Genomic DNA, 15481 nt, shown 5'->3' on the forward strand with positions numbered 1-15481 from the left:
ATTAGGTTGGAGGAGAGGGTCTTATATACAGTAGTTGTCGAAGGAGTTAGTTTGTAAACAGCAACTGCAGAGGCGTGGCTTCCATGGAAGTAGTAAGAAAGGCAGAGATGGAGTTTAGTGCAAAAAAGTTGTTTCCAAAGGATGTCAGGGCTCTGGCTGGTGGGACCTGTGTGCCACAGAAAGGATTTGGGATTTCCTTTGACCTTCAGTTTCTTTCTGATGGGTCTTCAGAAGGCTTTCCTCAGCTAGTGTGTTGTTTTATGATCACATGATGCAAATTTAGCAGTTGATTTTCACCCAGTAGTTCCCCATTAGATTTTCTAGTTTTCTTTCATTGCAGTGTCAGTATGGAAGTAAAGACCTTTGTGCGACATGTGCAGGTCTGTTTCTCATGGAGAGTTGTCTCTCTAGATTAAGTACCCAGGATTGAAGTTACCAGCTGCATGGTGCAGCAGCTTCCACTGGGATCACAATGGATACAGACAGTTCAGTTTGAAGTCAAAGGACCACACTATGGAAATGAAAATGACCAACTTGTGTTCTAGGCATAACTTAATACAAGGGTGACATGTGTCTCTTAATAGATCCTGGTTCAAATACAGGTAACTGACAATGCCCGTGCCAGTGTGACTTCCCTGCAGAGGCAGGCCCTTCCACAGTGGATAGCCTGGCGAAGCAGTGGAGAGTGCTGGCTTCCCATCCACATTATGTTTTCTGGCTCAGAATGTCTAATTATTCTTCACCAGCTTATCAGCCAATCAGTCCAGTAGTGGGAGAGCAGAGTGGTTGGCTAGACTGAGTTCTGTTTGCTAGAAGGGACTATGAGAAGAGAGAAAGGAATATGCTGGTTAGTCTTCATGTTATTACCCATGGCTCTGTTAATGATGTAGAACATGGAAATATGTCCTGACTGCTTATTTATGTGTATCTGCCCTTCATATTTAGATATACAAGCAGATTCCTTTGCAATTTTACTCTGTAGTGTAATGACAGTGCAAGAATTATGGATTCTATCTTTCACAAATCTAACAATCCTGACATACAATTTGATGGAGTTGTTAGTTTATAGAATATTACTATTTTTGCCACTGCAGTATATGCCCTTGGCTCTCACGTTCAGTCTTTTCAGAAGGCTTTCAATCCTTAATTCCTGAATTGCCGTGGAGTTTACTGGAAATGAGGTTTTTAGAATGAGGATATTGGGGCTGGGGAGTGGTTTGGTGGATCAAAGGCTTCCTGTGCAAGCCTGAGGGCTTGAGTTTGGATCCCCAACATCCCCATGAAAGCCACATGTAGTGGCACATGCCTGTAATCTCAGTGTGGGAGGCAGACACAGGAGAATTCCTGAGCAGCTAATCTAGCTAATTGGTGGGTTCCAGGTCAAGTGAGAGACCCTGTTCCAACACATAGATGTGGAGAGTGATAAAAGATACCCAATATCAACCTCTGATCTCCACAGGCATACATGGAGTTGGGTGTGCACATACACACCACACACACACACACACACACACACACACCACAATACACATGTGTTCATATACTATACACACATATATACGCAAAAGTAAAATAAAATAGGGCCTCTTTGCTCAACCATCTTATAGTCTAAGAAATGCAGTTGTTTTTCTTTTTACCTCATGTATCTTTGGTGGAAACCATACTGTTAAATTTATCTTTCAATGGCACATTAGAATAGAATGTTATTTTATTAGTAATTTTAAAATCTGATCATCAGAATGAACCCAAAGTAGGTAGTTGATGTAAAAGCCATAATATTTTTTTTCTATTTTGTAAGGGACAATGGACTTTGAATTTATTGATATTCAGAGTTTTTATGAAAATAGAATCTCTGCATCCCATGGCTGTATTATGCCCTTGTCCTTTTGACTTCATGTTTTTAGTTCATTTTTATATTAGCATCTACTGATATCTCTGAACTCCTTTTTCTTTCTTTTAAAACATAGGAAATAAAATATAAGAAGATAAAACAAAAACCATCATATCAAAGTTGGACAAACCAAGCCAACAGAAAATAAAAGAGCTCCGAGAGAAGGCACAAGTATCAGAGACCCAGTCCTTCACACATGTGGGAGCCCTGTAACAGTGCTAGACTGAAAGCTGTAATATACACAGAGGACCTGGTGCAGACCTGTTTAGGCCCTGTTCTTGCTCCTTGAGTTCATATGAGCTTTGCTCAGTTGTTTTAGAGTTGCCTGTTTTCCTGGTGTCCTCCAGCCCCTGTCTCCTCCACTCCCTCTGCCTTCTCTTCTATTGAGTTCCCTGAGCTCTGATGGGGGGGATTTGATGGAGACACCTCTGTTAGAGCTGTGTTGAACTTTTTTCTTTTTCGTTGTGCAGTATATGACGGAACAATCAATACCCTAGAGCAACTGAAAGAAATCCTGGACAAACAATACAGTGACATAACAAAGATACTTGAAAGCTGTGGAAATGGTCTCTGCAAGCACTAATAATTAGTGGGGTTATTCCACAATTTAAAATAAGCACCATTGAAACAGCTTCAGGTGAATCTTCTGGTATGCCCAGATCGTTCAGACCCCCAAAAGACAACCACAGAGACCCAATCCCATATTGGGAATGTTTAGAATGTCAGGTATTTCCCCTTAGATGCAGGCCCTCCCTGGGTGGGTCAGCTCATGGCCTTTTCTGGATTCTGGGTGTTGCCTGCCAGTAAGCCTGTTACAGAAGCTGTGTCTGGGCCTCTAAACCTGTCATGGCAGTTGTATGGTCAAGCTGTTCCCTACCCTCAGCCCCCCACACTTCCTGCATGGCATCCTAGGTGAATCTGGGGTGCAGTGGCGCTCCAGAGCTTTACTCCGAGAGGAGAGGTCTAGATTTACTTCTGTTCTGAACACCCTGGGAGGATGAAAGAAGACTCAGATTTTTCCTGTTAAATATTTCAGTGATGAGCAGCTGCCCTTAAACATTTTTTTTTTTTTTTTTTTTTTTTTTTTTGAGGCAAGGTCCTATTTTGCAGCCCAGGCTGGCCATGATCATTCCATTCCTGCTTACTGCCTCCTGACTGCTGCGATTCCAAGCGTCTCAGTGACTTTTCTGCTGCCGTGACTGCCATGACAAATCCCTGGACGGAAACAAATTCTAGAAGAGCCAAACAGTTTTACCAACTGGGGACCAAGTATTCCAATCTGTGTGCCCCTGGGGCTGGTCTCATTCAGACCACCGCAGCAGGTGTGCACCGCCACACCTGTCATAACAACTGGCTTTTCGTAGCGGAAACTAAAGGCAGACTGATTAGAAGTCACCTCACTTGTCGCTGTGACAGTTTATAATGAGGGCTCTGTGTGTGTGTGTGTGTGTGTGTGTGTGTGTGTGTGTGTGTAAAGCAATCTTCCAGTTTTTTTTGTTTTTGTTTTGTGTTTTTTTTTTTTTTCCTTTCCTTTCCTTCTCAAGACATCACCAAGGTGACATGCCTGTTCTTGGAATGCCCCCCCTCCCTTTTTTCCTCTCCCCATTTCTGTTTGCTGTGGTTGTACTGGTTTTAGGGTAAGTGAATAATTGATGATAGTTGATTAATGAGATAATGATTATTTTCTGAGGAAATTCAGAGAGATGGAAGAGGCCACAGGGACGTCTGCTTCTGTCAAGTTTGTGTTGGTGTCAATCAAAACATCCCTAAGATAGCACCAGGCGGAGTGAAAAGTCTTGGTGGACAAAACTGTCAGGTGCTCCAGCCTTTAGGAAGATGTAGAACTGACTTTTTTTTTTTTTTAAGTGTCCTGGAGTGTGTCATTGCTCCTGGGAAATGCTGCATGAGTCCCCATCCTTCTGTGCCGAGCTCAATGCACCGCCCTAGGTGTGCGGCCTAAAAGAACTCCATTTTACCAGTATGGGTGCTCCATTCATTTTCTTAGTCAGCTAGTAGTAATTGAGCACCCACTGCAGCCCGGTGTTGCTTTGTGCAGCAGGAAAAGCAACCAGAAAACCCTGCCTGCATGGAGCCCGTGTAATTGTGGGAACGAAAGTGAGCCAACAGGGGAAGTATATGGATTGTCAGTTGGTGGTAGGTGTGGTGGAGAAGGAGAATGTAGGAAATGGGGGGCAGAGAATACCAGCTTGGGAGGGAGCGGCTACCTTAAAGAATGAAGGCTCTTTGGGAGGGTGATGGTTGAGCAAAACCCCTAAAGAGAAGATGGCGTGAGCCTTGCAGTAATCAGGCAGTGGGCTGGCAGCATGCCTGGCGTATCATACAGAGTCACATCAACTATTGAGAGAGCTGGAAATGAGGTCAGGGAGATAATGGGGTGTGGATGGGAGAGGCAGACACGTGGAACTTGGAAGAGATTCAGAATTTTTAAGCAGGGGACCAATATGATTTGGTGTTTATGTTTTAAGGGATCTCTTTGGGAGCGTTACAGTGAACCAGAGTGTAAGCAGGCAGGCCTGGGTTGGAGATTACAATACCGGTTCAAATGATGGCAGCCTAGACCTGGGATTAAATGGTAGAAGTTGTGGGAAAGAGTTGATGTTTTGAAGTGAATCTGAGGATTTGCAGTCACACTGGATGATGTGTGTGAAATGAAAAGACAAACTGGGTTGCTGATGAAGAAGGATGGAAGCTCTGGATTGAGGCCTGAGCCATTGTTAGGGTGAAAAGCCATTGGCTGAGAAAATAGGGAACGAGGAAGGACCCCCCATACATCTCGCTATGTGTCCTTACTACTTATCCCACATTCTCTTTCAACATTCTGGCACCTGACCTTTCCCCCACTCTCTTAACTGTGTAAAAAGTGTAACTTCACTTATTCTGGATAACTTCTGGGTAAAATGAAGTGCACTTTGAAATGGTGTGATAGATAGTTTTGCTATAAAAAAAAAAAAAACCCTGCTTCCTCATAGATTTTTCTAGTACAAGTCTGTGGTTTGAGAGGTCAGAGATGTCACAGTGGTACAGCACTTACATTGATTGCATTCAAGTGGTTCAAGACTGTTTCTTCTGCTTCTGCAAAGTGTCCCCTAGGCACATGTCACCATGTCACATGCAGATTTGACATTTCCAAGGAGCTCAGAAAGGTCTTGCAAATTAGTTCTTAATGTGTCCACTCCTACACAGCAAGCTGATTCACTCCCTTTGCTGCCCATTTTCGTCCCTTCTGCGTGTAGCTTTTTGCCAAGTGAATGTTATTTGTTATTCAGCCCATCTCCTGGTAAACAGAGAAACATAAAAAGAATTAACTGCATGGACTTTATTCATTGTAGTAATGATAGAATTAAATTAAACAACCTATCGATGGAAGTATGGGTTTTTCTAAATGGTCCTAATTGTGCATTTACTTCCCCTCTCATTTTTATAGATTAAACACATTTTCTGAAAGGTATTTTATATGCTGCACATCAACTAAAAAGATAATATTTTTCAGTGCCCACCAAATCTCCATAAGCAAGATGGCTATGCCTGCAATCAAAATCAGGTATGCTGGGCTCTAAGTGAGATTTCAGTGTGGTTTAGAAAGGATTAGGGCTATTTCTTTCCTCCTTTTTGATAATTGTAACTTTAGAAGGCAATTTACTAGAGTAAACTGCAGTGGGGTGCGGGTCCATATCAGCTTTATTTCATTCCGAATAGTACATGTGTTTCATCTGTCCAGACTGAAAGAGAAGAAAAAAAGGATGCGATGGCTCCTGAAACCAGGCCTCTAATTTGCCGAATTGTGACCACCCTTAAATCATTTTAGCCTGTCTGTTTAGCAAAAAGATGACAATCTTTTATAAGACTTTTCTCAAGTCAGTATGATCGACCCCCACCATTCACATAGAAGAGAGGCTAAAAGTCATTTTGGTATCATTGGCAGAACGGCACAAATTTGTGTTCCCCGTGAAAATTCAAGTTTCAATAATTATTTTACATTTAAAGAGCTGTGCTGCTCAGTGTGCCCCGAGCTTCTCAGTTTTAATGTGGCATATCTTCTACTTCTTAACATGTCTGTGTTTCTTATTGGCCACTGTGAAAATGCTTGAGAATGGGATGAAGAGAACTTTGTATAACTCACTGAGAAGGGGACCTTGTAGTCAGAATTTGGGGGAAAGTGGCCCTGGGGACCTGTGTCACAGAACATATGTGCTCTTTCTCACAGGGTCGCTGTTACAACGGGGAGTGCAAGACAAGAGACAACCAGTGTCAGTACATCTGGGGAACAAGTAGGTTGCATTTCCTGTCTGCTACCTGTACCCAGTTTCCTTACAAGTAGGTTGCATGTCCTGCCTGCTACCTGTACCCAGTTTCCTTACAAGCAGGTTGCATGTCCTGCCTGCTACCTGTACCCAGTTTCCTTACAAGCAGGTTGCATGTCCTGTCTGCTACCTGTACCCAGTTTCCTTACAAGTAGGTTGCATCTTCTTGCCTGCTACCCATACCCAGTTTCCTTACCAGTAGGTTGCATCTTCTTGCCTGCTACCCATACCCAGTTTCCTTACCAGTAGGTTGCATCTTCTTGCCTGCTAGCTGTACCCAGATTCCTTTGCATGGTTCTTCTCTTCCAGTCTGTGACAGAGGTACACAGAAGGGGATGACATGAAAGAAAAGTCTAGAAAAGGATGAAAATTAAGAGATAGTATGAAAGCTATGCACAGGCCTGGAAGTATAACTCAGTGGTAGAATGCGCAGGAAGCTCCCTGTTCAGTTCCCAGTAAACTCCCAATAATGATGGTGACACAGCAGAAACTGTGGAAAACAGATATCCAAGTGAGCTCTTGTCATGGAAAACAAAGTGTCTTTCATTGACCTTGGCCAGCTGTGTCAAAAGAGCAAGACTGTCTCAAAAATAAAAAAGCCCTAACAGCTTCAGTGGGCCAAGACTTTTAAATTAGTCCTGAATATTAACATAAACCAGGATTAAGAAGGCTGGAGAGGTGGATCAGTGGTTAAGAGCACTGATTGTTCTTCCAGAGATCCCAGGTTCCATTCCCAACACTAACATGATGGCTAAAAACTGTCAGTAACTCCATTTCCATGGGATCTGATGCCCTCTTCTGGCCTCATTTGACATTGCATGCACATGGTATACGGCTGTACATCTAGGCACAACACCCATAGACATCAACCGCCCCCCCCAACACACACACAAACACACACACACACACACACACACACACACACACACACACACACACACACACACACAATAATAAAGCAGGATTAAGAATGCATATTGTTTACTGTGTGGTGGTGGGGTGCTTATTGCTGCCAGTGATTTTATCTCTGGTTGCCTTCAAACCTACCAGCAAGATCTGCCTAGAGACTTCTTATATTCCAGACAGTTCTATGCCGGAGCATTTTTGCACTAGCTTACAAAAGCAGCTGAATTTTGGAGGTTTTGCTAAGCTGGTGAATGGCACATCTATAGCTTGGAATCAGCCCTTGCAAGTTTCCACCGTAGGAACTGGCAATCAAGCGTCCCCTGCCCCTTCTCCCCCCCTCTTTTTTTTTTCCATTTCCGAGAAGCAGCTGATGGACACTTTGTGGCACCCCACTGAGTGTGAGGAGCCCAGAGAAGTAAAGTGTATTTTCTCCTCTCGTCCATCTCTGCTAGAGGCTGCAGGGTCAGACAAGTTCTGCTACGAAAAGCTGAATACAGAAGGCACCGAGAAAGGCAACTGTGGTCAAGATGGAGACCGGTGGATCCAGTGCAGCAAACAGTGAGTGGGCACCCTGGGGCAGAGCCATTGCGCTTCCCGGCTGACGCAAACACGGCGTGAACAAAAGAATAGGAGAGCTGTGGCTGCAGTGTATACCTGTGTGAAACTGTCGAAAGATTAATGAAGTAGACTCTGTTAAAAATAAAAAGAGATCAGAGTGAAGAGGAGAAAAGAAAAAGAGCATGAAGTAAGGTATAGAGCTGTGGGCATTCTTGTACATGTGGCTTAGTGTGCATTGTGTCCACATCTCTAGGGCATACACTTAGCCAAACAATTGCCGCATCACAGGGATGTATGTTTTCACTGTCATCAGATGACATCGCGTCGTTTCCTAAAAATGGCTGTGCTCTGGGAAGCCCTCCCATCATATATGCTATGTTCATCAATACTCAATCTTAACAGATTTTTTTTTTAAATTTTTATCAGTTCTGGTGTGTGTGGATTCCTATCTTGGCATGGTTTTATTTTGCATTTTTTGAGTTATAAGTGAAATTTAGCTCCTTTCCAAGCAGATTTCCTTTTTAGTGATGTGACGCTTCACGTCTTTGCCATCTTCTTGTGTGAGTCATTGTTGATTGAACAGCTAGGCTGGAGGTAGAGGTGTCCTCGTGACAGGTGAGTCATTTCATAATGCCACCAAAGAGCCAAATGATTTCTTCCCTTCTGCTGTGCGATCTTTATTATGTTGACTTTTAAATTCTTGCACTTGCGAATTCATGGTTGCAAGTGGATGCCAAAACCACACATTCAAAGGTAGATGACCTGTCTTCCTGTTTGGAAGTGTGACCCTTCTAGCAACTGTGATGTGGCTTTTCCTCACCTCCATTTCTAGGAGGGCTGTGTTGATCTCAGTTCTAGAGTAGAGAGGAGGGATGCTCAGGACAGTAGATGTAGGGAACAGCAGTGCTGCTGCTGACTGAGAATATTCTAGGCCTTTCTTTCAAGGGTGCACACTTCATTAGTGAAACTATGGTCCCTTAGGCAAGACTTAGCCAGGATGTCTGAGTGCTTTCATTTTGCAGTAAAGAGAATATTGAGAAATTTTAGGACCTGAGATAAGGGTCAATAGTAGATTGCTTATTTAGTATATGCTAGATTCTGGGTTTGGTTCCATGTAAAAACTAATGTATGTGCAGTAAGAGTTGTAGGGTTTTTGAGCTGGAGTTTTCTTGTCTTCTGCTTTCTGAATCCTGTGCAGTGACGTGTTCTGTGGATTTTTACTGTGCACCAATCTGACCCGAGCTCCGAGAATCGGTCAACTTCAAGGAGAGATCATCCCGACATCCTTCTACCACCAAGGCCGAGTCATTGACTGCAGGTAACACACGGAAGTCAGGAGACCAAGGGGAGAATGGCTATCATAGATTTCAAGCAAGCAAAAAAATGGAAAACACCAAAGATCTAAGGTTTTCCAGTTTCATCGTTTCCTTTCATGTGGAAAACCACTTTTGAAAAGTAGGATATTGCAAATTACAGTTGCCCAAAATTGTAGTTGTTATTGGTAGTGAGACCTTTTTCCAAGTCATGGTCTTAGGAATAGAGTTAAGTTGCAAGTGATGTCTCATACCCCCAAAGCTTGAGATTAGAAGTCTTCAGGTCTTGGAAGGTTTGCTGGGATCCAAGACTAAGTATGGAATTTATGTTTCATTTATTCCCTACACACACAGACCAAAGGAATTTTTAAAAAGCTTGTGTGTCTATTTTATTAACCTAGTACCGTGTCTGTTAACAGTTTACTAAAATACCTCCACACAAGGGTACAGCATGAAAGAATTACATCCACCCCACACTGCATAGTCTCAAACCTTTACCCTTCACTATTCCACTGTTCAGCCTACTTTTAAAAGTTTATACATGTGTGAGGCTGAGTGTTGTGTCTATCTCACTGTGTGCAACTTAGTTCACATATATTCTGAAAATGACAGGATTCCATTCTTCTTTGTGGCTAAGAGATATTCTGTTATGTGTATACCACATCTCCTATATCCATTGCTGATGGGTTGCTTGAGTCTATATCCTGGCTATTGTGCTAATGCCATAGTAAACACGTAGTAGTACTATCTAGCATTTAAAAGAACCCCCCACACCGTTCTTGATGGCTACTTTAAGTAAATTGAGATGGCATCTCATTGTGGTTTAAATTGCAGTTCCCTGAATCATAATGAACGGTCCTGTATTTATTGACCATTTATATTTCTTCTTTTGAGCAGCGATTTTCCCCCCAGTACTTTCAGTGTGCCTGCATTTTAAGTGTGACTGTGATTTAGTTGGACTTTTCCACACATGTCTTCCTGTCAGTACTCAGAAGCTTTCAGGTTTGGGAACATTTCAGAGTTCAGTGTTTTGGATGAGGGACACTCAGCCTGTACTCATTTTACTGGTTAAAATTTAGGAGCATTGGAATGTATTGCTATTTGAATACTGTGTATTTTACTTTTTTATTCTAAGTCCAATTCAAGCAGTATTTTGTGTTGCATGTGTCTGGTTTACCTAACAAGCACCAAATCACATACAGAAAATAGTTATTAAAATATAGTTTATTAATGTTAACAAAAGATACCCTCTACCCCCAGCATCTGCCCTTTATTTTTGCTATCCTGGAATTCGAAACCACTTTTTTTCTGGGGGTGAATTAATGTTGGAAATTATCTAAGAGTTCTTCTGCACAATTGGATAATGTTGTCTTGGTCAGATAACTGCTATTTTTCCATCTTGTTAAATGACTCTGAGGTAATTCTAACGAGGCCTTAGGCAGTAAGCTCTTCCACAGAATGCATCTGTAGTGTAGTATCTACTACCTTCTACATATACAAGCACTCTTTCAATGTATACATTCTTGCATGTCTTTAATAGCCTTGTTAAATTATATGGTTATATTGCAAACTGCCATATTTGTAAAACATTCAGCAAGATTCCCTGCTAGTAATTATACCATTAATTATCATTCAGATTCTAATTGCCCCTAACTTTGAAACATAAGAAGTATACATTAGTAAAGAAGACCTGGCCTGGATTTATCTTGTTAATTGTGATAGCTAAATCCTTTGGGGGTGATAATAATAATTTTCAAATACCTTATTTTGCTATTTCTGCTCACCATTAGTTCCCTTGCAAACTGCCTTTCTCCCACAATGCCTTGGAGAAACAAGGACACACTTTCTCCTTCTCTTTTTTTACACAAACACCTTTCACTTAATATTGGAAACAACAGGAGAGCTGGAGTGTTCCCTGCCAATAATAGTTGTCCCTGATGATGTGTGCTCTAATGATGATGAAAGGTAGTTTCTTTCTGGCACTCTTATTAAAGATAGGTGGGAAGGAGAAATGGGCGTGAAAACCCCGTGTTAGCCGTAACGGTCTCTTCTGTTTCATGAATGGCAAGTCTTGTCTGTGCTGGCACAGTATTGTAGGTGCGGTGCTTACGTTTATGTGGCTCCCTCTCTGCTTTCAGTGGTGCTCACGTAGTTTTAGATGATGACACAGATGTGGGCTACGTTGAAGATGGGACTCCATGTGGCCCATCCATGATGTGCTTAGATCGGAAGTGCCTACAGATTCAAGCCCTAAATATGAGCAGCTGCCCACTCGATTCCAAGGGGAAAGTCTGTTCAGGCCACGGGGTAAGTAGCCATCAGTGTTACAGCGTTGACTCGTCATTATCTGGGACCCCGAGTTCACAGTGACAAGGCAGCCAAATACAGCCATTTCTTACTAAGACTGTGTCATGATTATCACCATTTTCTCAGTACCTTTATCTGCTAAAAGAATTATTTATAAATTGATTTGATTTTTAGTTTGTTATTTCTCATATCATTATTGGTTATTTGTATTGATCGCATTCTCCAGATGTAACTTGACGTCTGTTAGTCAACACTCTGTAGAAAAACAGGGTAAATCTTCTGTCTACCCACCCATCTATGTGTCTATCCTCTATCTAAGAAGATTTATTATGAATAATTGGCTCGCATAATTATGAAAGCTGCTTGTTGTTTATAAAATGGAGAGCTAGGTAAGCCACAGGTATGATTCATTCTGAGTCCGCCGACGGTATATACCTGAGTGCCAGGGCTGGAGATGATGAGATGGAGTTGTCTCAGCTCCGTCCCTGAAGGGAGGAAAGAGGTTGAATCCCCCCTCCCTCCTCCTGTGTTCCACTCAGGCTCTGTTGGGAGTGCAGTCAGCTCTGCGGAGTTCACTCATTTTGATGTTGCTGTCGCCTGGGAACACTTTCACGGGCACGTCCAGAAATGATGTGCAATTGGGCACCCCACAACCCAGTTAACTTGGCACGTGAAATTAGCCATCACGACATCTTAAAAGTTGGAAGAAAAGTGATAGGTTTCCTAAGGGACGGTAGACCCTGTGCTAGTATTTTTTTTTTTTAATAGCACAAAACAACATAAGTTGTATTAGTGATTGACTTCTATCTCAGATCACATTGACAGGAGAGTGGACTGCAGATAAGTCACATGCTTGTAGATGTTCAGTTACACTTGGGCTCTTCTCATCCCCCTCCCCAGCCCTCACCCCCAGAAAAAGATGCTGTCTGTATTCAAACCTGGGTGTAGCTTTAATTCTGTGACCAAAGTATTTGAGACAGCTGCCTTTCCTGGAAAACCTAAGTTTAACAACAACAACAACAACAACAATAATAATAATAATACCCAAATTATAACAATGATTTAGATTGGACTTAGCAAAATGAAGGCATTTCAAATTTTATAGATTTCAGAAATTAGAAAAATGGGCACAAAGAAACAGAGCAATAATAAAAAAAGGGAGATTCTGGAAGGTAAAAGGAACCCCATGCAGAGAGATAGGCAGGTGCCACCAAGAATAAGGTGGATAGGCTCAGGAAACGTCTCTGGTGGTGATGGTCGGCCGAGCAAGCTCACAGAGAGGCCGTGTAGCCTGGTGAGTTAGTCACTCTGCTGTAGATACCACAAAATACCCATTTCAAAGAGGAGAGGGTGCTTTGGATCACAGTTCAGGGGGTACAGCCCAGCATTATGGGGAAGGGTGGAGGCCCGAAGCTTACTCCTTATGTATCAGGTCAGGAAGCAAAATCGGGGGACACAGGTGCTTCCTTGGAGTCTACTTTGGAGTCTGTCTTAGAACTCACTCTGTAGCCCAGGCTGGCCTCAAACTCACAGAGATCCGCCTGCCTCTGCTTCCTGAGTGCTGGGATTAAAGGTGTGTGCCACCACCGCCTCCCAGCTGGAGTCTACTTTTTCATTCAGTCCAGGGCCCCATTCCATGGATGGTACTGTGACCCACACTCAGGTTGGGCCTTTCCCCTACAGCGAATCCTTCAGGAAACACACTCGAGACACCCCCAAAGGTGTGCCTTGCTCACGCTCTAGATGTTTATTATGACACTGAAGTCAGCCGTCCTATCTGGTGACTTACCAACATGAATTCAGGGGCTAGAGAGGGTTGTAGATTTCAATTCTTGCTCTGCTTCTTAACATCTCAGGGACTCAGGGTAGGTGCTGGTGTGAGGAGTAATGAGAAGCTTTTTGTGAAGTTCTTAGCAGAGGAACTTGACATGTAATGAGTGTTCAGTGAAATTGCCATGTAAAATGAAATCACTGGGCAGACTTTTTAAGCATTTTAGTTATTGCTCTAAAAATACGAGACGTAAAAGCTCTTTTTCTGCTTCCCTTTCCTGCCTTCCCTCTCATTTCCACCATTTTTTAAAAAAGCCAAGTTCAGCCTTATTAATCATAATCATGGACCACAGTATCTCAGATTTAAAAGCTTTGGCATTTGATTTTATCATATCTAATGATAAAAGGGTCTCGGCACCTGTCTCTCTAGCTTGCAGAGGGCTTTATTTGATTCACATAAATGGGGAGCCCGTGCCATTTGCTGCCTGATGAAGGGCTTCAGCCTGCTGCCTGGGAGAGCGTGACTCCATAGACGGCGGCGGGAGGGTGAGGTAGTGCTTATTGGCCTGGCAGAAGGCCACCAAATGAGTTAGGCATGGCGAGGTCACACAGTGTGCTAGCAGTTGTGTCTCTTCCTGGTCCTTTCCCTTGCAGATTGCCCCTTGGGAAATGTCTTTTGAGACCTGGGTCCATTAACATGCTGAAGGAAATATGTATGTTTTTCATTGAATGTTCCTAGAAATATCGGCTTTGAAATAACAAAACAAAACAAACAACTACCTTATTGGACATTTATGTGTCTCAATATCATGCATAATACAAGTTTAAAGACGTTTTCTTCATCTTAATCATTATTTTCCTATAATTATCAGAAAATATATTCAGTAATTTGATCAATGAACCCAGTTCCCCAAAGCCATGGGAAAGTTTAGAAGCCTTCTAAATGACTTTGGAAGATTCCTTCGTATACCCCTCCTCAAATCACATCTAGCATCAACAGTCCACAGTGTGGCATCTCTCTTCTTTTCCCTCCCCAGGTGTGCAGTAATGAAGCCACCTGCATCTGTGATTTCACTTGGGCAGGCACGGACTGCAGCATCCGGGACCCAGTTCGGAACCCCAACCCCCCGAAGGATGAAGGACCTAAGGGTTTGTGTGATTTCAGTTTTAGACCATTGCAGACGGTGTTCATCTGCATCCTCCCACGTCAATAGTATCATGCTTCCATGGCTTTGGAAGGAGACACATCAGAGTATATCTTTTTGCCACGAAGATGCAAAATCCTGTGTGTATCATATTTTCCAAAGCATATTTAAATTACCTTGTAGCCTGGGACTGAATTAAGAAAAGAAAAATCTACTGACTTCCTTTAATTTGGTTTCTTCTCTGTCCTTTAAACTTTATGCTTCTCCCCACCTGCTCCCCGCCCCACCTGCTTTCACAAAAGCTAATTATTTTGTAAGCCGTTCCCTTTTCGAATAGGTACAGTTGTTGGGGCTGACATGAGACTTTTTTTTTTTTTTTTTTTTTAAATCATTCCTGAATATCGCATTCTCTCCAGAGGAAAGTTGTAGTCCTTTACGCCTCCTTCTAACAAATTCTTTTGATTTGGCAAAAGAATCGGTTCTTTAAGATAGCTTTAATTTTTTGAAAGGAAATGTAAAAAGTCTGCAGCTTTGTTCCAAGCAGCCTCTAAGAGAAGAGATTAGAATTTAGCATAATGAGTCTGTGGCAGTTCATAGTCACCATGTGAGATAGAAGATGAGAATGCTCAGGCCCTGAGGTCAGGTGACATACCCGTTACCTAGGCAACCAGGGGCCAAACTGGGAGCATGCTTACTTCTATTACATTATTTTTTATAGTGTTGCCGATGTAAAAATGAATATGACAGTCATTTTCTCATTCTCCCCCCCCCCCCCCCCTCTCCCCCCCCCTCCCGCCTCAATTCTCAGAGATCTTGAAATATGCTGTCAGTTACAGCAGGGCTTCCTGTGGCATCTAAGTCTCTAGTACCCGAGAAAACAAACAACGGCTTGTACCGATTTTGACATCTGACCATGGCGCTGTACCTCAGCTTCTGTTTTGTGGCGGCTGCTCATAGTATTCTATAAATCAGCTGCCATGCCTTCTTTCCCCCCTGCAAGCAGGCAAATGCACAGAGCCCTAGCATGGAGTTGATTGCCTTTGTTTCGATGAAAGTTCGTTTAAACTCTGTGAACGTGAACGTCATCTTCGGTGTGGTCTGTATGGGAAAACACAGCCCTCCAAGCAGACAGAGCTCCCTAGACTGCAGTTCCTGGAGAGATGTAGCCTGGTTTGGATGCGTGTGAGTTGTTCCATAACAGTGGGCGTGTTAACACACCCTTCATCCCTTTGTTTGATATGCCCAGGATATTAACATTCCCTAAGAATA

The 15481-nt window shown here is 42.8% G+C and overlaps 1 protein-coding gene across 3 annotated transcripts in view; it reads left to right on the forward strand.

The window, feature by feature from the left end:
- Adam23 (ADAM metallopeptidase domain 23) overlaps nucleotides 1-15481 on the forward strand; it is a 154645-nt gene that overhangs the window by 116981 nt on the left and 22183 nt on the right. For all 3 annotated transcript variants that reach the window (XM_036173337.1, XM_036173335.1, XM_036173336.1), the window contains exons 19-24: nucleotides 5403-5453; nucleotides 6117-6180; nucleotides 7572-7677; nucleotides 8876-8995; nucleotides 11129-11297; nucleotides 14105-14216. In XM_036173337.1, coding sequence (XP_036029230.1) covers nucleotides 5403-5453; nucleotides 6117-6180; nucleotides 7572-7677; nucleotides 8876-8995; nucleotides 11129-11297; nucleotides 14105-14216 — 622 coding nt within the window. The remainder of the gene's footprint in view (nucleotides 1-5402; nucleotides 5454-6116; nucleotides 6181-7571; nucleotides 7678-8875; nucleotides 8996-11128; nucleotides 11298-14104; nucleotides 14217-15481) is intronic.

The sequence above is a fragment of the Onychomys torridus genome, chromosome 23 (assembly GCF_903995425.1).
Source record: "Onychomys torridus chromosome 23, mOncTor1.1, whole genome shotgun sequence".
NCBI classification, from domain to species: Eukaryota; Metazoa; Chordata; class Mammalia; order Rodentia; family Cricetidae; genus Onychomys; species Onychomys torridus.